At 39.8% G+C, this 25,145-nt stretch overlaps 1 protein-coding gene across 14 annotated transcripts in view; it reads left to right on the top strand.

Annotated features, from left to right (window-relative positions):
- The window catches only part of Rbms3 (RNA binding motif single stranded interacting protein 3), a 1,493,133-nt gene that overhangs the window by 1,262,075 nt on the left and 205,913 nt on the right, over positions 1-25,145 (top strand). For all 14 annotated transcript variants that reach the window (XM_052723536.1, XM_052723582.1, XM_052723605.1 and 11 more), the window contains one exon: positions 1,555-1,634. In XM_052723536.1, the coding sequence (XP_052579496.1) occupies positions 1,555-1,634 (80 nt within the window). The remainder of the gene's footprint in view (positions 1-1,554; positions 1,635-25,145) is intronic.

Genomic DNA, 25,145 nt, shown 5'->3' with positions numbered 1-25,145 from the left:
CTTATCCCAATGTCTTATAATTTGAGGCTTCTTGTCGTTAAGTAATAAATGAAATTATATATATATATATATATATATATATATATATATATATATATATGTATTGTATATTTAAATTTTCATTTATGGAGTCAGAGAGATGGGCCTGCAATTAAGAGCATTTACTGCTTGTCCAGAGAACATGAGTTCAGTTCCCAACACCTACCTGGGGTGGTTCACAGCCGCTTGTAACTCCAGCTCTAGGGTATCTGACTCCTTCTTTTGGCCTCTACAGGTGTGACTGTCACACACAGACACACACACATATACAGACACAGACACACACACACAATTATAGAAACAACAAAACAAAGGCCATATACAATTTATTTTTTGGAAATTCTTGCAGATGTACCTGAGCCAGGGCAGCCTTGCCAAGATTAACATGGCAGTGGGATGGCTGACAGTGATCTCTCCTTAGATTGTTCATGAGATGCTGACATTTTATACAAAAACTTCATTTTATGAATATTAGTATCTAGTATTAAATATAAAAAAGAATCAGGCCCTCTGAATGGGTGAGATAGTTGATTGACTTGATCTGTTTGGGAGGCATCCAGGCAGTGGGACCGGGTCCTGTGCTCATTGCATGAGTTGGCTGTTTGAAACGTGGGACTTATGCAGGGTCGCTTGGCTCAGCCTGGGAGGAGGGGACTGGACCTACCTGGACTGAGTCTACCAGGTTGATCTCAGTCCGTAGGGGAGACTTTGCCCTGGAGGAGGTAGGAATGGGGGGTGGGCTGGGGGGAAGGTGAGGGGGGCCAGAGGGGGGAGAACAAGGCTGATATGTAGAACTGAATTGTATTGCAAAATAAAAAAATACATATAAAAATAAAAAAAAAGAATAGGAGAGTAGTCAAAATTCTAAATGAAGAAATATGGTTGTGTGTGTGTGTGTGTGTGTGTGTGTGTGTGTGTGTGTTTAGCTTCCTCCTACATGTAGGGGCCCCAAATAACTCTCTCTAGGTGTCTTCCACATAGTAACTTTTTAATAAAAGTGCCACAGTGCTGATAACTATCCCACCATACTATTACTACTGCAGGCAGCAAGCTGTTGGCTGAATTGCCACAGCACAGGCTTTGACCATGGCTGGGTGTTAGTCCAGATCCCAACTCTACCACTTACTGGAGAGGTGGTTTATCTCCTCCAGCTTCCATGCCCTCGTTGATATGACCTGCCTGGCAAGGCTGCTAATTCAGTCATTTGGTGAACATCTATTGGATGCTTTCAACTGCCAAGCCACCTTGTGTGGAAGGAAGAAAAAGTCTCAGGTTATCTCTGTGACATCCACCTGGGCAGCCATATGGGGATGACACATTGAGCAATGATAACCTTGTCAAGTCCCATGAGCCCACTACAGTAGCTATGGCAACAGATGATATAATTCATGTATACATGTCAAATCAAATTCCTCCATCCCTGTCTTATTACCCTTTCTTGCTTATTTTTATAAGAACAACTTGATAAAAGTATATAATCTCATGTTCACCTCCCCATACTTTTCTCCCCCCTAGAATGGAGTCTACTGAAAAATGTGAAGTGGTGATTCAACATTTTAATGGAAAATATCTGAAAACACCACCAGGCATCCCAGGTAAGAAATGCCATCAGAAGCCACTAAAAATGCCTAGGCTTATTGGTATTGTTAAATCATTTCCATACTGTGTGTGTGTGTCGGGGGGGGGGGCTATTATAAAGATTTATTTTTTGTTTCTCTTTTTTTTTCAAATATATGCAGTGTATGTGTGGTGTATGCGTATGTGTACGTGAGTGCACAGGCCCATACACTCGCATGAGAAGGCCAAAGGGGAATATTGGATGTCTTCCTTATCAATCCCCTTTTTATTCTCTTGAGACATGGTCTCTCACTGAACTGGAAGCTCACCATTTCGGTTATCCTGACAGCCAGTGAGCTCCAGGAAAGCACCTGTCTCCCTCCCCCAGTGCATAGCCATGCCGGGCTTTTATGTGGATGCTGGAGATTTGAACTTGGGTCCTTATGCTTGTAGTGTGAGCATTTAACCCACAGAGACAACTCCCCAGTCCATGTGTGTGTTTGAACACTATTTAATAACGCGCTCTCAGACTTTCTTGGTGATTCTTCATGGTTCTGTGTTTGAATTTGTGCTGCTGATTCCCTGAAGTGGATTAGAAGAAAATCGGAGTCAAGTGCAGGTGTCCTTGAGATGAGGGATGCTTGTGACTCTCGACATGAGTGTTGAATCCTTCATCTGCCATTTATTAAGTGGCTATGCAGTGATATTCATAGTAGACCTGAAAGGCTTATACTGAACCCCAAACACCACTCTCCACTTACAAGAACAATGTTCAAAGACAAGTAAGCACTTAGAAACTTTATGACAATTTGACAGTCATGAAATCTGAGAGCAAAACTGTTATATTTTATAATAATATAAGTGACAGTTTGAGAAATTATTAAAAGCTCCAATCTATATTGTCCCATAGCATTTTATATATTCTCAAGGCAGAAATCTTAAGAGTTTTATATACATTGTAAAAAGATACCACTTCATGTTATTAAGAGTTACATTTAACATAAAAAATAAAATATATCATGTCTATCAGAATTATGAATGCTTTAACATGGCTTAATCTGCTAGGGAATGAGAAAAGTATTTGATGTTGGATGATTACATTGAAATATAGCTCATGAAACTTGGGCATGGTGCTTCATACCTGTCATCCCAGCACTTGGGAGGTAGAGGCAGGAGGATCAGAAGTTCAAGGTTGTCTACAGTTACATAGAGACTTTAAAGACAGTCTGGGATACCTGAGATCCTGTCTACAAAACTGGTTTTGCATATAAAAAAATTAAGATTGAATGAAATGCTGGACTGGGAAAAAGTATAGTGTGTAAAGAATTTTTTAGTGATTGTTAATTTATGGCTCTTTTGATGATGACCTGTCTCAGTGGAAATATGCACATACATATGTGTGTATGTATGTGTGTGTAAGTGTATGTGTGTATATTAAATTATATTCTGGGTTTCAACAATTACTGCTATAGCAAAACTATCATTGAAATCCATCAGAGGGTTTGGAAATTTGGCTTTTCTTTTCCTTAAAAATGATTGAAGTCATATAGAGGAGAAAATGGGAAGAAAAAGAGAGATTGTTTATTTATTTATTTATTTATTTATTTATTTATTTATTTATTTTGGTGGCATAGTCAGAGCTTTTGTCCTGACTTGATTGCTTGGGGAGGATGTTGGGAAAGCAGGAAGACCCTTTCTTAGGATATTTGGATGATAGAGAAGATGCAAAGGCAGATCATTGGTTAGTCAGTGAATGTACATGGAGCCAAGCCTGCTTTTAGATTTGGTTAGCTTCCACAGAGAACGTCCCCCTGGGAACTAACTTCGTCATGATCGGCTTGGAGACATATGGTGTTGTTAAGAAAGGCTGTAACAGTTTTCTTCTCAGCATGGAAGCTGTCTTTGCATTTTAGGAGAAACACTGTGGGCTTTCTTTCCTGTTAGTATAAATAGACATCTCAAGACATTCTGCCCAGAACTGGCATTGAATTGAGGAGGTGTGTGTGTGTGTGTGTTATTTTTTGAGACAGTCTCCTACTGAACCAAAAATTCAGCAGTTTGGTGAGAATGGCTGGCTAATGTCTCCAGGCATTTGCCTGTCCTGTGTAGCAGGAATCTTAAAGAGTCTTATTAATAAAATCAAACCTGGAGCCAGGTATTGGGGTGAATGCTGGTAGATCAGAGAGACAGAACAAGCCACAGCTATCTCACCTTGCCAATTCCTCAGCTGGTCTTGTTTCCTCAGACTGGATGCTTCTGTGTCCTCATCCCAATGGCTCTCAGCTGAACTGTGCTGCTTAGAAGCCTGAAAGCTTAACCAGTCAAATGCTTAACCATGCCAAAATGCTTCTAGTTCCTGTTCCTCATGCCTTATATATCTTTCTGCCTTCTACCATCACTCCCTGGGATTAAAGGCGTGTGTCACCATGCCTGGCTCTTTCCAATGTGGCCTTGAACTCACAGAGATCCCAGATGGATTTCTGCCTCTGGAATGCTAGGATTAAAGGTGTGAGTGCCACCATTTTCTAGCCTCTGTGTCTAGTGACTGTCTGTTCTCTGACCCCAGATAAATTTATTAGGGTACACAATATTTTGGGGAATACAATACCACCACAGTCCTGCTCTTTCCCAATCTAGGATTACAGGCACACAACACCATGCCTAGCTTTTATGTGGGTGCTGGGGTCTGAACTCAGGTCCTCATGCGTGAGTGGCAAGCTCTTTACTGAATGAGCCATCTTTCTAGACCCTGCATTTTCCTCATCTTAATCCCAGTTTACCCAACAGATGTCTCTATACACAGAAGGCATTGAACTAGGTGTGAATCATATGATTACATTAAAGAGTTAAACAAAAATCCAACTATATGGAAATAATCATTAATTAAATTTTGAGCACAGATTTTTAACTTTATAGGTTGCTTCCTTTGTAGGGGAAAAAAGACTGAAACCCAGCTTGACCTGACCTGTTTGGAAACATTTTGTTTGGTTTTTCCCAAACTTATGGGTGATTAAAACAGTTTAATGCTAAAGTCCTTACAGATCCCTGAATGTCCCAACATCCTTCATGTGTACACAGAACATCATAGCTACACCCAGTGGAAGCACAGTGCATAACAGGGATTTGCTTTGAGTTTTTCAGCCCCTTGCTATCTCATGGGAACAAGGAAACCAAGAGCTTGCTCAGTTACAAAATACTTAGAGGTGGAGCTTTATGCTTCTGAGGCCTTCTCTCAGTAGAGTAGAATTAAGTATGCCATGCTGATCACCAGGAGTTCTTGTTTGCCTTTATTTATGCATAGTTTTGGAAGTCAAATAGAGTTTAATAAAAGCTTCAAATGCTAACTGAAGATATTAAATCTTTGATATGTAAATCTGATGTGAAATACAAGCGTATGTCATAAGAAATAGGTTTTTGGAAGGTATAAGAAAATGTCTCCATAGGATACAATGTGGATGTTATGGCAGGTAGGATCAAATTGGGCATATGTTGCTTACTTGGATTGATTGATGCTTGTAGCTCCTATGTGGATACATTTGAAATATTATTTTCAGAACTCACATTTTTTAGACTTTAGTGTATGTGTGTGTGTGTGTGTGTGTGCATGTACATGTGAAAATGTGTGAGTGTTGTTACATCCAGGTTATGGTGTACATGGGGAAGTTAGCAGACAGTCTTTGTGGTTAGGCCTTCCTTTCTTTCCGTCTTGTTTAAGGCAGGGTCTCTCTTGTTGTTTGTGGCTGTGTACTCAAGGCTAGCTGGCTGTGAGGTTCTGGGTATTCTGTCTTTATCTCCCATGTCTTGCTGTAGATACACTGTGATCACAGACACTCATACTAGTCTATTCTGTTTCTACATGAGTTCTGGAGAGAGGGCGTTGAACTTGGTGCTGATGCTTGCATGGTCAGAGCTTTACATATGAGCATTGATAGAAACTCATTTGTTAATTGAATTTTCTCTTCCATTGCAAAGACAAAGAGTTCAAGGTTTCTAGGATTTCTTACAGCACACAGAAGAGAATCCCCAGAGTGGTTTAATATATATATATATATAATTTTGATTTATGTGCATGTGCTTGGGAATCTGTATGAGCATTTGTGTGGGGGTGCCCAGGGAAGCCAGAGAAGTTGTTGGATCCCTTGGAGCTGGAGTTACAAGAGATTGTGAGCCAATGAGGGTGCTTGGATCGAAACGGATGTCTTCTGGAAGAACATCAAGTGTTCACACAACCACTGAGCCATCTCCAGCCTTGTTTCTTTCTTATTTTCTTTCTTCAAGTGACCAGTTTTCTAACTCTTTTCAGTAGGATACTTGAGAAAGCTTGTCCTTGCTGGTGGACATATTAATAATTTTTAAAATAAAGTTAATTGATATGGCCTTCTTGAATCAAAAATAAGGGTGAATATGATCAAACTCATTGTACAGAATTCTCAAAGAACTAATTAAATAAGAGTTCAAAAAATTGATAACTCCAGTCTTCTGCTTTAGTGTAGTTCAATGTGTTTGGGGTCACTCAGTACGAGGGAAGAGAGGGGAATCTGTGGTTGGTATGTAAAATGAATAAAAAAATTCTTAAGAAAAAAAAAGAAGTCTATGGCTTTGTGGACGTGCACATGGATACCTTCAATGTAGCAATATTTAAAGCTGTGTGTGAGGAACCCATAGTCTTGTGCAGTGACCTGAGCCACTGTGTCATGAGAAGGCTGTGGGTAAGGTCAGATGTTGACTCACTCCACCACCCTGTCTCACTCTTTGTGAGTACAGAGCTGTTGGTGCTAAGTTGATGCCACTCCCTTCTAAACTTGAGGATGATTGTGGAAGGATGCACACACTGCTGAGCACACATGGTATTCTCATTCTGTCTCCCTTGGCAATGATGGTGACCCTTGTAGGATCAGCAAGGCTCATTGTTGTGTCCAGGTCATCACCTCTCTCATCTCCTGATCCCTGTGGTGCCATTTCTATGAAGGATCAAGAAAAATGACTACTTGAATACCAAGCCTTGACATGGTTATAAATTGTAAATTCAGGACCATCACTGTTAAGTGCATTTGCAAGGATATCATCTCACATTGATTTCCTTTACATAGTCAACACCATTTATGTTTTGATTGTAGTGGGAATAATTTGCTCATTAAATATTAGTTACATTGTTGTTTCTCTTTGTGACATACATCAATGTGATTTTGAAGGGAATGATGTAGATGCCACATTTTGGATCATCCCAGCTCTCTCTATCTAGCAAGATGCTTCCCACTGATACATAAGAGTTCTAATGTTAATAAGGACATCATGAATCATTCCATTTACACTGTTAGAGCATCACCAAATGGTTCAGATGCTGATCAACTGGATCAGGAAAGAAGAAGGGGGATGGGAAGATAGATGATAAATATGTATAGATAGATAAGTGTAATATAGATAAATGGCAGATAGATATGTATAGATAGATAGGTGGATAGATATAGATGATAGGTAGGTAGGTGATTGGTAGATGATAGATAGGCACATCTAGATAGATGGTTGACAGACAGATAGCTGATAGATATAAATCTAGGTAGTTGGATAGATAGATGCCAGAATCAAACTGTAAAGCATTAGGACACCTGGCTGAGGAAGCTAAAAATGATCAAACATTACTGTTGCCACTGACAGATAGGAAGGTGAGGCCAACCTCACATGTTAAATGGTGTCAGTCATTTGAACATCACATCAGTACCATTAGCAGAAAGAGATCCTGCAATTTATGCTCCTTTCTATAGAGAGCAAAGACAACACAGTGTTCCATAAATGTTGCATATCCTATGTATCGATCTTGATATTTCCTGCACAAAATGAATGCTCATTAGTTGCTTGCCTGCCTCACTCAAGGCATTTCTGTGTTCCGTAATGAATTACATAGCTATGTTGGGCAGCCCCAAAGCATTTTACTTTCACCTAGCTAGCCAAAGCAAAGGATAAGTTCCCAGATACTTCAGGGCTCTGTAGGGCATGAACTCGAAAGGATTACTTTCAAAGAAGCCCTGAAGCAGAGTGACCCACAGTATGGGAAAGGCTTTCACATGTAAGGACAGCTATTGATAAGCACAACCTGCATGCTGTATTGTAGGAAAATAAATCATGTTCTATTCTCAGATGAGACTTCTGCCTGTGAGCACATGTTGCTGTCAGCAAAGCTGTCTTTCCAGAAGAGAATGGAATAATCCATTTCTGTTCTTAAGATTTTCTTATTCTTAGATAATTACTCCTAATCCCAACTGAACTCCAGAAAATCCAAGAGAGTTGAAAGGTAGCTTGCTGTATTATGAAATGTTTTCCATTTTTAACAGACCTTGTTCACAACAGCAGTTTGGACTAGAGAGTAAGAACTAGAAAAATCCTATCTTCTGTGATATAAATTTGTTTACCCTTTATCTTCTTGATGTAAACTCATTGTTTCCTTTGTCTTGAAATAAGTAACACTATGTAAATTATGAGTGTATATGAACACTACATGAGCGTGTCAGAAAAATTTCGAAGAGTGGTTTTTGTACAACATTCAACCCAATTGGGTGTCGGTTTTGATTTTACTTAGTAAGTGGGTTTTAGCAATACTTAAGGGGTGTCATTTTTCTGTTCTTTCATTTTTCTTTAATTTTTTAAAAATTTCTATGAATGTCTGTGAACCTTTCAACTCTCTTGGATTTTCTGGAGTTCAGTTGAGATTAGGAGTAATTATCTAAGAATAAGAAAATCTTTAAGAACAGAAATGGATTATTCCATTCTCTTCTGGAAAGACAGCTTTGCTGACAGCAACATGTGCTCACAGGCAGAAGTCTCATCTGAGAATAGAACATGATTTATTTTCCTACAATACAGCATGCAGGTCGTGCTTCTCAATAGTTGTCCTTACATGTGAAAGCCTTTCCCATACTGTGGGTCACTCTGCCTCAGGATCTCTTTGAAAGCAATCCTTTCGAGTTCATGCCCTACAGAGCCCTGAAGTATCTGGGAACTTATCCTTTGCTTTGGTTAGCTAGTTGAAATATGCATGCAGTAACTGTGGAGGCCAGAAGAGGAGGTTGATTCCCATAGAACTGGAGTTACAGATGGTTGTGGCTGCCACGTGGGTGATGGGAATTGGACCTGGGTTCTCTGCAAGAACAGCCAGTACTTTTAACCACTAAGCCATCTCTCTGGCTCCTTACCTTCTTTCTATTCTTTTGAATGTCATGTCTCTCAGGCTGGCTGCTGGTCTGGAACTCACTGTATAGCCAAGAATGAAACTGAGCTTCTAATCCTGCTGTTCTGGCCTCCTGAATGATGACATTACAAGAGCTAGGACAGGCATGCAGGGCTTTGTGCTCACTTGGAAAGCACTCAAGAACTACATTTTCACAAAAATTCTAGATTATTTCTATGTATTAAATACATAGCAGGTTTGTAGAAAAGAAGTAGAATTATTGTTATTGTTGTGATATTGTTAGTGAACTCTGGGAAACAACCAGAAAATATTATGGTCAGTGGTGTCTTCAATTCTGTATGAATTGTTTGGCAAGTGACTTGGTCCAATCTATCTTAGCCTTCTGTGGACCACACTGGCCTTAGCAATGGTAAACATGTAACTGATTTAATATAGGAGAAGAAAAGACAAGGGTAATACAATTGTAAACTGGATAATGTGTTAAATAGAAAAGACACAAATTCATCTGGAAGAGACCACAAAGGTCAAAAAAAAAAAAAAAAAAAAAAAAAAAAAACCAGAATCCTGTGCCTCATGCCCATCCCCTTCTATCATCTGTACTTTTAGTTATAGGTGATAATGGCCATCTCCAGAACCTCTAACGCATCTCACACATATATACACTTATTTTCTCCACTTTCCCACTTTGGAATAAAACTGACCAGGGCTCAACCATTCCAGGCCTTATGCAAACTTGGAGATGTGTCAACCCCTGGAATAACCCTACACTTGTGGGATTGACCCTAGAAGCCTCACACATACTGGGTAGTTACTATGGCATTAAATAATATTCTCAGGTTTATTTTATTTTTTAAGTTTGAGACAACATCCCATGAAGTTGCCCAGGCTAACTTTGAACTTACTCTGTAGTCCACGCTGACCTTGAATTTATATCTTCCTTATGGTAAAAACACCCTGGCAAAAGTAACTTAAGGGATAATAGACTTGTTTCAACTGACAGTTCCAGGGCACAGTGACTGGGAAGTGGAGGTAGCAGTAGCTTGAAGCAGCAGCTCCCATCATATCTGCAGTCAGGAAGCAGAGAATGGTATGTGCTGCTGCTGTTCAGCGCCCTTCTCCACTTACATAGTGCAGGATTGCAGCTAGGGAATGGTGCCACCCACAGTGGACAGGTCTTCCCACCTCAACTAACACTACCAAGATAGTCCCCCACAGGTATGCCCACAGGCTACTATTCTAGATTCTGCCACTAAAAACTAACCATCACAACCTATGACTGTCACTCTTCCACCTAGTCTCAGCCTTCCAGTTAGCTGGAATTTCAGGCTTCTAACACCAGGCTCAGAAAAAATGAACATCTCAAGAATGCACAGAAGTTCCCTGGCCTGTATTTTTGTGTCTTGGAAATGCCATTGCTTTTCTTTGCCAGAAGAATGCTACAATGCTTATTATCAATAAACTCCAATATTATCACATATAGATTTTAATTGTTACAATAGTTTCAAAGCTCTAGTGGTCATATGTACACATGTAGCATCAGAATGTGTGACCTCTGATTATTGAATGAGGTTGGGACAGAGAGTTGTAGCTAGAGTTTTCCTGCCTGGCCCACAGTCAGGACAAATCTCTCTCACCGGCCAGTCCCACAGCCGCTCAGACCCAACCAAGTAAACACAGAGACTTATATTGGTTACAAACTGTATGGCCATGGCAGGCTTCTTACCAACTGTTCTTACAGCTTAAATTAATCCATTTCTATAAATCTATACCTTGCCACATGGCTCGTGGCTTATCGGCATCTTCACATGCTGTTTGTCATCGCGGCGGCTGGCAGTGTCTCTCTGACTCAGCCTTCCTCTTCCCAGCTTTATTCTCCTCCTTGTCCCGCCTACACTTTCTGCCTGGCCACTGACCAATCAGTGATTTATTTATTGACCAATCAGCAACACACTTGACATATAGAGCATCCCACAGCAGAGAGTCTCATATTCATCTCCATGATGAAGACCATCTTCATCACTAATTTCTAAAATACTAATCATGTTTAGGTGTGTGCACATTTCTAAATGGGAGGTTTGACAGTAAAACCGTCCCAAATCCACAGTAAATTGTTAATTTTGTTTCTAAGATAGCGTTGGGCTCTGCCTCCTGTCAGTGTTGCTAATGAGTAAGCTATTTAAGTGTCTACCCAAGTACATCTGATTAGCAAGCAAAGAGTGTTGAGTGGCTTAAGACCAATTAAGGCACAAGCCAGGAAGAGCAAACTGAATAATGAAGCACTTGGTGCACTTCTAAATAGATGGTTTTATTTAGTAGATTTCATTTAAAACAAATTCTAACCCATTCCTAGATAAATGGCTAGTATTCTGAATTAAATGTATTCCAATCTCTGCCAGCAACTGTCAAGATGCCTGCCATATATCCAACTCATTACTTAAGATCTTATTTTATTTTCAACAATGAAGTCTGCAAAGACAAGACTTTAAGAAGGCTGTGAATGGGAAGACTCATTAGGCAGGCTCTGTAGTAGCCTTCATTTGTTTATCTTATTATCTACCGCCTCTGACTTCTCATGTCTTTAAGCTCATGATTGATAGATTAATTATTTTTCTATTATTTTAGCCTTTTCCAGTTTCAAACCAGAAACGTCTCACAAATGAATGTACTTGTGTCTTATTTTCTGACTTTATGTCTTTCAAAGTCATCTTTTTCCCATGGGCTGTCAATTATCTCTAAGCATAACACAACAACAACAACAACAAAAAGAAAAAGAATGTTGACATTTTTCTCCCCCCACCAGCCTCTTTTTAAAGAGCTATTTTGTTTTTTATTCATGTGTGTGTATGTCTGTCTATTTTCTTTAAATAATCATTTCACAAACTCTAGGAATACAGGTACTACACTTTGCTGTTTGGTTCAGGCATCCAAACCAATGCTCCGAATGCAGCAATAGTAATAATAATGATTATTTGCTAATTGATAAATAACTAATTTGTTAATATACAGACTTGGTGGGCAGGACCCAAAGAACTCTTGATCCTACCTTTCAGAACTGTAAATATGTTGTTGACACACAAAAGAGGAATTAAGTAATTAAACCAGACTCAAAATAGAAAAATTGTGTGCATTGCCTGGCGAGCCAAAGGATGCCACAGGCGTTCTTAAAAGTTCAAGTGATCAGAATAAAGCAGGGTAGAGAGTGGAGCCACCACTGTTGGCCTTGACTGTGGAGGAAGGCAGGTAGTCATTAGAAGCTGAGATGTCAAGACCTTGAGTTCTCCCCTCAAGCCTCCAGGATGTGCTATATGTGTGTTGAGTTTAGCTCATTGGACCTGCGTGTTACCCACAGACCAGTATGATACAATTCTATGCTCTCTATGATGTGTGATGTTTTAAGACACAGACAGACATCGCACTCATTTGATTAGAAGAGAAATCTTTTACACTAGTTTAGGACCTGTTTTAAATGAATTTCACCCAAGCAATGTTACATTGTTCAACAACTGCTTATATGAAAAACAGGAGAAAAACCACCTTATTTTAACTTAGTTTCTTTATGCCTTTTCAGTAGGATGGGTTAGGGAAGACTATGTAACATTGAAAAGAAAACCCTTAAGCAGAGAGGTCTTTGAATCTCAGAACACATTACTTTTTGTAATTATATATTTTAAATCGGCTTATAAACCAGTGGCTTTACATGAGACATTTTCGTACATTCTTAGTTTTGGTTAACCTACCCCCACTCCATACCCTTTCCAATCGCTAGTCCCACTTAAACTTTTAACCCTATCATCTTCACCCTGTCTGTCTTCTTTCATATCACAAGAACACATGATTATTTTTTACCCACTAAATAACATTTGAACCAAATGACTATCCGAAAGCCTAAAATAGTCTATGAAAAGTTATTAATTAATGCAAATATGTTTCTCTTAGATTTCAACTTTAATATCACCTTGGTAATTCCCAATATTGAAAAAGTAGAGGGACTGAGAGGGCAAAGAGACTTATTGTAGCTGATATCAGGTGCAAATTTTAAACGATGCACCATCCCCGCTTACTCCCATGAAATGCTGTGTCCTCAAGCTTCAAATGGTTGTGTTCCTTATGGAGGTTTAAACTTTAGACACAAATTAAAATTTTCACAGGTGCTGGAACAGTAAATATAAATATATATGATAGGATAACAAAGAGAATTCTTAAGATTCAGTGGTTTTTAAAACTTCCTTGGGGCCAGCAGGAAAAGGATCTTGCCTGGCAAACAAGCCTGGTAAACTGGATATAATCATCAGAACCCACATAAGGTGGAAGGAGAGAACTGACTGTACAGAGTTGTCCTATGGACTCTACATGTGCCCCACAGACAGGCCCACAAGCCAATCTGATGGAGACTGGTCTTTAGTTGATGTTCCGTCTTCCCAAGTATGTCAAGTTAAAAACTAAGATGAGCTCTCATAGATGGCTGGTTGTTGCTAATGTTTTCCTGCCTGGCCCATAGTCAGGACAAATCTCTATCACCCGCCAGTCCTACAGCCTCTCAGACCCGACCAAGTAAACACAGAGACTTATATTGGTTACAAACTGTATGGCCGTGGCAGACTTCTTGTTAACTGTTCTTACAGCTTAAATTAATCCATTTCCATTAATCTATACCTTGCCACATGGCTCGTGGCTTACCAGCATCTTCACATGCGGCTTGTCATCATGGCGGCTGGCAGCGTCTCTCTCACCCAGCTTCCTGTTCTCTCAATTCTCCTCTCTGTTAGTCCCGCCTATACTTCCTGCCTGGCCACTGCCAATCAGTGATTTATTCATTGACCAATCAGCAACACATTTGACATACAGACCATCCCACAGCAGCTGGTAGCTTGGAATAAAATGTTGTAGCAGAGACCTCCAGGGCTCCATAAGATCCTTTCTGACAGTCTGCAAGTATTTTCATAATATTCATACATTGTTGCTTTTGCACTCTGATTTTTCTCTCCATTGGAGACCAGTGCCCCATAGGCTACTCAGTTTCTGTTACTGTGAAGGATGCGATGCAGAAAGCCTTCTGAGAAGCCATCTGTCCTCCACCAGCTACTACAGAAATTATAGAGATTTGTTGCTGGTGACGATATTTTTATTATTTAAAGAAGGCTTTTGCCCTGTTGCCTAGGCAGACCTCAGATTTGCCACATTCTGTCTCTGCCCCACAAATTCTAGGTTTATAGGTGAAAGCCACTATAATACTTTTCAAAGTTTAATACAAGGCTACATTTACATTATTTTGATGTTGAGAATAACTTTAAAAAATAAAAGTGTTTGTATTGACTTTCAGCTTGTCTATCACTGCTATTTGAAAGTAAATTAAGTAGAAACCTAATATATGTGTTTTGTAAGTGTGAAATCTCAATAAATATTATATAGATACAGCCTGTAAATGAGAATTCAATAACTCTTTAGGAGTTATTGTCCTAAGAGAAAGAGAGAAAACCTAACCAACCTTGGTTACTCTTGGTATAATAAAATTTAAATCTTTTACTTTATCTAAGAGCCAGCCAGGATAAAGTTGAGTGAGGATATCCTCTAATTTTTTTGAAAAAAATCATATTTTGATAGACTAGCTATGTTCTAGAAAGCTATTTTATTAGGAATAATTGAGGATGAAAACTCATTTCAACATGTCACATACTGTTTTGTATAGACAAGTATGTGTGTAACAGTCTGCAGTGTCTTATTGAATACAGGGGCTACAGTGATTTTTAAACATATTTACATTACCATTTTTATTAGTAAGTAGCATAGTGCTTGACAATGTGTGAGTGTTTCATGAAGGGGTATAGAAACAACAGGCAGGAATTGTGCAGAGGGAGCTGACATAAATTTTGAGTGGCCTGTGAGCCTGCCAGATGTGAGATTGGGTCTGAGACAAACAGCAGAGCCAGAATGTTAACCACAGTGTGGCACGAGGGACTAGGCTGTCACATAGCCTATAGTATTGCTTTTGGTCAATTCTGACTTCTGAACCTTCCAGGTAGACTCCGTCATTAAGCTGAATTCCCCATGTGGAATGCACTAAAGAAGAACATCCTAGTTACTAAGTTACTAAATGATAGGTAACACCTTAGCAACAAGGGTTTAAACCACAGCTGTAATGAAACACTCTGTGTGTGATAACTAATCTTGTCAGCATGATGGGATTACAGTCACCATGGAAACAAGGCTCTAAGGAATGTTGTTGAGAGATTTTCTGGATTAGGTTAATTGACCTGAGATGACCCACTCTAAATGACCCCATTAGCCGGGGGGTCCAGACTGAATCCAAAGGAGAAGGTGAGCCAAGCTTAGAATCTGTCTCTCTCTGCTTCCTGACTGTGTGCGCACGTGACCCACTGCCTCCTGCTCTGGCCATCACTCATCCAACCGTGAGCCAACATGACCCTCCCTTCCTTGAATTGCTCTAGTCAGGTACTTTGTCAAGGCAATGAGACAGGGAACTAATACAATAAGCTATTTGTGCTCACATAATGTTTTGCTTCCTTGAGGAAACATTGAATCTTCTTTTTCAGAATCACATCATGAATTCTTTTAAGCTATTGCATTTTTAAACTAGTTTGTAATATTGCATTTGTAAACTAGTTTCTAAGGAAATTGTTGACCTGGTCATTCATAGCAACTAATTATCATTGTAAATGGATAAATTGATGCCATAGCTAACTTAATATCAATTTCCACATTTAATTTTTTATATACAGATATATTAATGTAGTGGATCCCATCTGACAGCCCATTCATTTCTTTCATTGCAACACAAGCATTTGCCATCTTTGCTACTTGATGTTACTGATGCAAAGAACAGCATTCCTCCTGCTTACGATGTTCTTCCTGTGAGAATCTCATGACTGAGACCCTTTTTGCCTTCTGTGGATTAAATTGATAAGACAGTTAATGCTATGGAGCGTGCCTCTTGGCCTGTGGAAGAGAGAAAGCTTGACCTTCTTAAAGATTTATTTTTAGCTATGTGCATGTAGGAGGTGACACTGGACATGGGCACATGTGAAAGTAGGTCCCCGGAGAGTTCATAAGAATGAGTTACATCCCATGAAGCTGGAGTTACAAGTCAGTGTGAGCCACCTGGCATGGGTGCTAGGAAGCAAACGCAGGTCCTCTGCAAGAGTGGGATACACTAGTGACCAGCTCAGGCCTTCACTTGTGATGCTGTCTCTCCTTTGAAATTGAATTAGTCATTGAGCTCCTCACCAAGCTCCTGATGGAACCTCTTGGTTCCGTCAGAGTCCAGAAGTATCTGTTTTACAAATGCATTAATGAGTTTAACAGAGACTGTATAGCTTCTCAGAGTTCTGTGGGATGCAGTACTATTGGTTCTATTGTTGATCTGTTGGCATTGTGAGAATATTGCCAGCAATATCTACCTTCTAAACTATGAGTACAATGTAGCAGTAGAAGCCTATGAACTGCAGCCCTTGGTGGATATTACCTTACATCCAGGCGGTGTAAAAGATGGCTTTGAAGGAAGGGAGAGATGGCTCAGCTCTTGTTGTTCTTCCAGAGGACCTGGGTTCATTTCCCAGCACCAATATAGCAGCTTACAAACATCTGTAACTCCAGTTCTAGGGAACCTAATGCCTTCTTATGGCCTCTGTGGACACTGCATCCACATGGTGCACAGGCATACATGCAGACAAAACACCCATACACATTTAAAAATAATTTAAAAAATTTAAAGCTTGAAAATAAATAAATCCTTGAAAAAACAAAAAAGATACCAGGACTGAACTTAATGGTTCCATACCTTCAGTCCCAGTACCCAGGAGGCAGAGGCAAACAGATCTCTGTGAATTTGAGATCAGCCTGCTCTACATAGTGAGTTCAGGCCAGACAGGGCTACAAGGAAAAAAAATGCCATTGATAGCAAGGTAAGGGCTAGTTTTCATTTAGAGACACATACACAGTTGACATATCTTGTTCTAAAATGAGTTCAGAAGTTTACATTTTCATCCACACACAGAAAGAAGACTGAGAGGAAAAAGGGGAAGAGTGAGAGACTGAGGGAAGGAGGGAGGGAGAGGAGGAAGAGGAAGAGAGGGAAGAGAGGAAGAAATGGAGAAAGTGAGGGAGGAAGAAGAGAGGGGGGATAAGGGGATCAGAGAGATGGAGAGAGGGAGAGGGAAGGAGAGGGAGAGGAAGAACCAGAGCCCACCCTCAATGATGTACTTCCTCTAACAAGGCTCGACCTTCTGAAGGTTCCATAACCTCTGCAGACAGCACAGTGCCACCACTGGTAAACAAATGTCCAAACACATGAGCATATGGAGTTCCCATTCAAACCACCGTTGGCAACACATGCTCACGTAAGTGTAGACTGTCTTTATTGTAGATAAATCAACTGCTAGTCCTTTTAGGAACCAAGATTCTTACAATCAGTCACTTTGACCCTCTAGGTATCAGGGCTCAAAATCACTAGCCCTACTGTCATTAACATAGAAATTCTTCTCAAATATAAATACTATTCAGCTTGTGTAAATTTGTGTGATTTCCAATTCTCTGTTTCTTAACTCTCTCACCATGTCACGTTTTTGTGGTTACTGTTAGTTGCCAAACTGATAGAATATAGAATCTCGTGGGAGATAAGCCACTGGGCATGCCTGTGGGATATTTTTCAATTATTTTCATTGAAGTGGGAAGACCTGCCACTGTGGAGGGCACCATTCCCTGCTTGGGACCCTGGTCTGTGTAGGAAGGAGGAGGGAGCTGAGCAGCAGCATGCATCCCTCTCTGCTTCCTAACTGTGGTTGTGATATGAGCAGCTGCTTCAAGCTCCTGCAGCCATTGTTTCCCTACCGTGATGGGTCATACCCTTGAACTATAAGCTGAAATAAACCTTTTTTCCCTTAAGTTGCTCTTGGTGGAGTATTTTATCACAGCAACAGGAAAAGATGCTAAAACACACATTGCATTGCTTTCTCCTATCCTGGGTACCCATTTGTGATAAAGACAACTGATGAGTAATTGCTGTATAGTTAACTTGACCCACTGGATGGCAGAATCGTGCCTTTTGAAATCCCAGCATGTCCTCTGGTAACTAGCATTTGCACATAGGATACTTAATATAGACACTGAACTGAATTAAAAATAGTTGAATACATTAGTGAGGTTCCTAACGCTTCCTTAATTCTCTCTAAATACTGCATTCAATTAGCAGATGTGTGCAAAGTGAACATGGAGGCCATCAACTATGATGACTCCACATGGAAACATTTTGCCTAATATGTTCTTCTTTGTAGATTTTAAAATATTTATATCCTGAAAGCTTTCTTTGGGGTGGATGGTAGTGAAAAAAATCTCTTTACTTTCAAAAATGAGAGGCGCCTTTTCATCTCCATGAAGGTCACATACTCCCTTCCTTGCGCTTCCACTTTGTGTTGCTCCCTCCTCCAGATGCAAAGTTAAAACACGAAGTAATGGCCTATGGAAATTAAAAGAAGCAAGAGGAATATAAAATAAATGTGCTGGAACACCAAGCATGCTGTTGCTTGTTACCATTAATCCTACAACTAGTAATTAGATGTGCTTTTCCAATGTATTTGAATATGCAGCTACGCCTCTCAAAGATTCCTGTTTTCCTAAAATTTCCTGCAGGGATGTCCTTGTACATGGACTGAATGCCCTATACCATGTACAAGATGACCTTGGCTTTGACAGGCACTGTTGTTTTGATAAATATTTATATGATTTTCTCTTGATGGTTTAACAAAATCCTTGGCCAACAGCAAATGGATCTTCTCCTGTGGACCTTTGTTAGCTGCTCATTCAGAAAATTTTCATTGACCACTTTTATTTACAGAGTTATCTCTTGCTGCCTGAGTCAGGTTCTGCAGATAAACGAATTGGTCTTGGATTCAGGAGAATTATTTTTCTCTGCCCTCGCTCTTCAGGGGGTGTCATCATCTTTGAGTTCTGTCTTTTAATTTCAGTGTTTAAGTATCTGCCATTTTCTGTATATCTGCCCATCTTTTCTATATCTATAAAGTCCCTCCTCTCCCTTCTCTCCCCTTACCTTTCTTTTACTTTTTATTTTTTTAGTCTTCTCTCTGTTTTTTTCTTTCTCTTCTAATTGGTTTGTTCTATCTTTTTGCCAGGAGTGAGTGAAGTCACTGTGTGCTGACTAGCATCCTTGCTGCATTATCTGTCTCAGTTTGATTCTCCAGACACCCCTAGATATCTAGGTGGTATTCTTTTTGGGAGATTAGGAGACTGAGATTTGTAGGAAAAAGGTAAATTGCCTGGGCTCAGACAGAATAAATGAACTAACAACACTATGTCTAACCATGGTGCTTATTAAATGTGTGACCTTATATAGCTTTCTTAAATCCTCTGTGCCCCAATTTCCTTATTGGCAAAATACAGAAACCCACAGACCTTTGTGTATGGATGTTAAGATAAACTACTCAACTCCGTAAACCTTTGAGAATGTTACTGGTGAATACTACCAGCCCTGCAGTACTCATCCTTATGCTGGAAGGCTATAGTCTTTCCTTGGGTAGAGAGGTGGGATAAACTAACAAGAATGAGAGCTGCATGAAATGCAGCACCCTTCCTATCATCCCCCCAATTGGATGGCCAGTTTTCTTCCTTTAGTAAGTAGGATGAAAATTAATACCCTCTACATGGCACTAGGGAGATAGCTCAGTGGGTAAAGTGCTCCTCTCACAAGTGTGAGGAGCTGAGTTCAAATCCCCAGCACTAAAGTAAAGGCCATTCATGGCAACGTGTGCCTGGAGTCCTAGCTCTGGCTTGGGATAGGGGATACAGAGATTTTTTTTAAGGATTTTGGTGGATTTTTTGGAGCTCATTGGCTAGATAATCTAGGCAAATTGGAGAGCTCTGGTTTCAAAGAGAGAACCTTGTCTCAAAAGATAAGGTGGAGAAAGGTTGAGCTTTCTCATCTTTCCCATCTAGCTTCCACATGCACACACACACACAAATGCATGTGCACCCCTCCATTCTCATATGAACACACACAGAGAAGTATGTGTGTATACATGCAACACACACACTAAACTAGATTTGGTAAAAATTGCATATTCAGTTAAATGTTTCCTTTCTTTAGTTTCCACTCAGGAGGCCCTTGATTAATTCGTGCTCATGCTAGTGTGCACAAGAATGAGGACATTGGCTGTTGCTTTCTGAAAACCATGTGCTTTGTAGACTAGTTTTAATGAGTGATTCTTTTGTTTTAAAGAAAACCAAGTTGTTTTTGGAAATTTCCTCTCAAGATACAGTATTTCCTTAGAAACTAAGCATTGGAGTGCTATTCCCTCACTGTTCTGAGTAGAATATAAAATTTAAGAGTGAGTTCCAGGAAAGAGGGTGCAATATTAAAAAAGCCTCAATTAGAATGACAGACCCGTATTTTCCCCATCTGGTCACCATCTGTCTGGACTCTTTTCCTTGAATGGACGACAGGAGCCATGGAAACCGAGTGGGGCCTGATCGTGTTTTCTATTTCCTTCAATTCCTGGGGTGCAGAAGGAAAAAACTTTGCTATCAGTGCTGCTCTCAGTGCTGAAAAGTTCCATTTAGAAAATTGATTACCACTGCTACCTGATTCAAAAGACCTAGAGAGAGTCCCTTCTGTGGTTATCAAGGAGTTGTAAATCCCAGTTATAAAAGAAAGTAATATCTACTGACATGAAAACAATTCCTCCAATTTTAGATTAAGATAATAAAATAAAATAAAATCTTTTTTACTATATCCTTTACAGACATTAAATTTTTTTTTAATTTTTCAAATATTTTATGTGTATGAGTGTTTTGCCTGCATCCATCTGTGCACCATGTTTATACAGTGTCTGCTGAGGCCAGCAGAGGGCATTGGATCACCTGGAACTGGAGTTACAGATGGTAATTCCCATGTGTAAACCACTTTGTGCATGTTGTGCTGAGAATTGAATCCAGGTCCTCTGCAAGAGCAATTGGTACTCTTAATGGCTGTGACATTTTTCAAGCTCCCTACAATTAAATCTTAGTAACACAGTAGAAAGTCTGATATGATCTTTTTGAAGCCCATCTCTCCCATGACAGTGTGCTATCCTTAGTATGTATAGATATTTATGTTTTATTTTCCTTCAGTCATTCATTGTGTTACTGTGAATGAAAGAATGACATAAGAAATTGTATTTCAGTGTGGTTGATGAACACACATGGGCAAAGGAACAATAAAAAGACCAGAAAATGGGAGTAAAGGGAAGAATTGGGGACCACGAAGAAAGATCAGTTGATAGTGTGCTTACTGCAGAAACAGGAGACTCCATGTTTGCTTTGCCCAGGACCCACATAAAAAGCCTAGTGTGGTGGCACACCCAAGCAATCCCTCTCTGTGGCTGTGCAGACAAATGCATCTCTGGCTGCTTCCTGACAGCTAGTCTGGTTGAATCAGCGAGTTCCAGGTTCAGTGTGAGACCCTTTCTCAAAAACCAAGGTGGGGAGTGGTTGAGGAAGACCCTAATGTTGACCTCTGGCCTCTACATGCTCACACACATGGAGTGGGGGGACTAGAAGATAAGTGAACTCTGCAGAGATAGAAGAGGGGGAGAAATCACATAGCGTAGGGGAATACAGGTGTCCTGCCTTCAGTGTTTCAAACATTCTGTAGACTCCATTCTGAAAACAAAAGAGAGCAATATATCAAGTTTAAAACAATATTAAAACACTGTCAAATATGCAGTAAAGTTTCCCATGGTTTGTTTTCTGTTTTGAGACAGTCTCTCTATGAAGCCCTGGCTGTCCTAGAACTCACTACAAAACCCCGGTTGACCTGGAACTCACAAAGACCCTCCTGAGTGATGGGATTAAAGGCCTGTACTGCCATGCCTGGCTTTAAAGTGCCTCCTGCTTGAAGACTGAAAACACAGGGCTGGGGAGATAACTCAGTTAAAGTGCCTGCTTTGCAAGCCTGAGGACCCAAGCTTGCTCTCTAGCGCTCATGTTAAAAGCCAGCTGTAGGGCCTTCTGCTTGTAATTTCCCCACTGGAGAGGCACAGATAGGTGCATCCCTGGATTTGTAGCCACCCAGCCTCATTTATGTGGTGAGCTCTGGGCCAATGAGAGACCCTATGTCAAAAAACAAGGTGGACAACTCCTAAGGAATGACATATAGGTTTCACAAGCCCTTGCATCTGCATACACACATGTGCATACATATTCATGCGTGTTCCAATGCATACAACACACACAACATGAAAACACTTTCAGTTGAAGTTCTTAATTGAGCAGTATGTGTCTGAAGGGCACAGGACATTGTGAAGATTCCCTATTTAATTTATTGAATGTGGTAAGTACTCCTGGACATTTTGTAGTTTAGATCTATGAATTTTCAAAGAGCATGATTCATTCATGAGTAACCCTGGCTCTTACTATAATCATTAGAAAACTCAGCCTTGATGGTTTCCTGTGACTTTCAGAGCTCTCAGAAGTGTTCTCCTGGGACCCTTTTACAATGATCTAAGACTCTCCAGCCAGACTCCTGCCATGTCCACCTACCTACCTTTTATTCCTCTGGCGTTGGGGATTACCAAATGTTTTACAGGAACAGATTAAGAACTCTGGAGAATCCGTTAATTTTCAAAGAGGCTACATTTTGTATCTCTACCACTTTTCCTGCATTTTGAGTCAGCTAGGCGGATTTTTGAAGTTTAAAATAAGGAGATTTTTTTTTACTCCCAGTGGTAAAATATTTATACTTTGATATCGAGTAAAATTTTGCAGTTAGCATGATCTTTGAAATACAAATGCAATTTCCATTTACTTTTCAAAGCTCTTGATTCCTTGTGCCCAATGTCCCCTGACATGGTGCTGCAAAGATCCAGTTTTATTTGCTCCTGTTTCCTTCCTGTCTTCAATATTAGACTTGGATAAGACAAGGCAAGATCTAAACGTACCTTCTGCATTCTAGCCCTGTTAAAAGGTACACTAGTCTGTCTATGACATCGTGCAAGAGACTGCCTCAAGTCCTGTTTTTAAAGAGCCTCTCATTCGCAAATGGGGTGAAGAGGTGAGCAGGATTGATTTCTTTCTTTCTAAGAAGGGCTTTATGTAAATGCTGCCCAGTAAAAATGCATTCCTATTTCCCAAATTGATCCCATCTTAAAGCTTTGTATTCAATTCAGTATTTTATATATCACTGTTGTAACAGAGGTTCCATGCTACAAAATGAAAAGAAATAAGAAAAGATATTGAAAAAATACCTAAAAGCCTCTTATCTATCATTTTCAGAGCTTCAAGATGTCATTAAAAAAACAAACAACAACATCAAATATAAAAAGAACAAATGTGTCCTGAGCTGGTATTATTCAAATAGCTTCCATGTGTGAGTGCATATGTGGATGTGAGCATGTGTGTGTGTGTGTGTGTGTGTGTGTGTGTGTGTGTGTGTGTGTGCATATATGCATGCATGTACAGTGTGTATATGTGTGTGCCTTCATGTGGGGTATGTATGTGTGTGCATATGTGTTTGCATGCATCTATGTGCAATGTGTGTATTATGTGCTTGCATGTGGGGTGTGTGTGTGCCTGTGTGTGCACATGTGTGTGTGCTTTGAACCAGGTTTTGTCTGTATGAAGACTTGACTACTGATGGTTTAGAGTGGAGGTATCCTTGCCTTGGGTTAGTGCAGATGAAGCCATCAGCAAATGGTTAGGACTCCTATATCCTTAGCTGTTTGTTCTAGAACTTAAAGCCCCTTCCTCTCCTGACACCCTATGAAGGGTAGGACTTGAGGATTTCTCAGAGACTTCCATCATAAGCCAGAGACAAATACGTGCATATGTCTCCCGTGGAGATTGCTGTGTTCAGGGATAGAGTAGGAAACCTGAGTTGTGATTATGATTTTGTGTACACTTAATCATCACTGTCAGTTTATTTTTCCATAAAATACCCAGTTCCTGGGCTGGAAAGACTGCTGAGTAGTTAAGAGAACCCAGACTTGTTTCTCAGCACCATGTCAGGAGGCTCGCAAACACCTGTCACTGAAGCTCTGACAGTCTCTCCTGGCCTCTGTGGTCACTGCATTGAACTGCATAAACCCATACACAGGTACACAAATATATGTAGAAGTACAGCTGAATCATAAAGAAGAGCAAGATTCTACTTTTGAAAAATTAAAGATACTGATAAATTTTAATTTATAACATTGATTTAAATCCTGTTGTTTAGTAAATATACTTTTGTTTGACCAGAAACCTCCCTCGTCTCTACCATAGGCAAATGGGATTAGCCTGTTGGTGACAATTTCATACCCTGTGTAGCAGGGACAGTAATAGCACCTGACTCACAGGGCTGTTCAGTTAAATTTTGTACACGGAGCCCTTTACAGAGTGCCACCACACAAGGTCCCAGTTAGCACTTGCTGTGGCATTTACATTTATGTTCGGCATCATTTTCTGCAGAAGTTCATGTCACTGATGCATCTCTACCTTCAGTACAACCTGAAGCTGCAATTCAAGTCTTGGGAAGTGGTACAGTGACTTTTGTCAGCAGCCATATTTTTTTTCCTGCATGGCCAAGAAAAAAGAAAACAAAACAAAACTGGAAGAGATTAAATCTTCTCATCTTATTTTATCTTTTTTCTTTTAAAGGGTTGGTGTGTACTCATTGTTCATACAAATGGGTTTCTTTTGTGTGTAACAAGAACAGTGACCACACTCATCTGTGCGCCTCCCTCCCCTTTCTCTTTTCCCCTTCTGTTAGTCTACTTTCTTTACCCAGATGATCTAACTTCTACTTCCTGTCATATATATGAATATATGAGTATATACATGAATATGTGTGACATATGTGTATATATATAATCTGGGGTCCACATGTGAGAGAAAACATGCAATTTTTCCCTAAGTCTAGCTTATTTTGCTTAACATAATGAGCTCCAGTTTTATCTCTTTTCCTGAAAATTATATAATTTTTTCTTCTTTTGAGCTAAGTCTAACACACACACATGCATACACAAACACACACATATATATATATATATATATATATACATATCACACATACATCCAGTTTCATTTATTTTTCCCAAAAATGATATAATTTTATTCTTCGTTTTTGCTAAATCTAACGTTTGTGTGATATATATATATATATAGATAGATAGATAGATAGATAGATAGATAGATATATGTGCGTGTGTGTGTGTGTGTGTGTGTGTGTGTGTGTGTGTGTGTAGCATATAGGTGTATAGAATATATTTCTTCTTCCATTCATCTGTTGACGGACACATAGGCTGATGCTAGGTGACAATGTTTTGTTGAGTGCAACTCTGCTGGAGTTTCCTTTGCTCAACAAACATATCTTGACTGTCTAGTA

Source organism: Peromyscus californicus, unplaced genomic scaffold (assembly GCF_007827085.1).
Source record: "Peromyscus californicus insignis strain IS unplaced genomic scaffold, ASM782708v3 Scaffold_11__1_contigs__length_118956290, whole genome shotgun sequence".
Classification (NCBI taxonomy): domain Eukaryota; kingdom Metazoa; phylum Chordata; class Mammalia; order Rodentia; family Cricetidae; genus Peromyscus; species Peromyscus californicus.
Note: the sequence above shows the minus strand (reverse complement) of the source record. Positions and strands in the feature narration are given on the sequence as shown.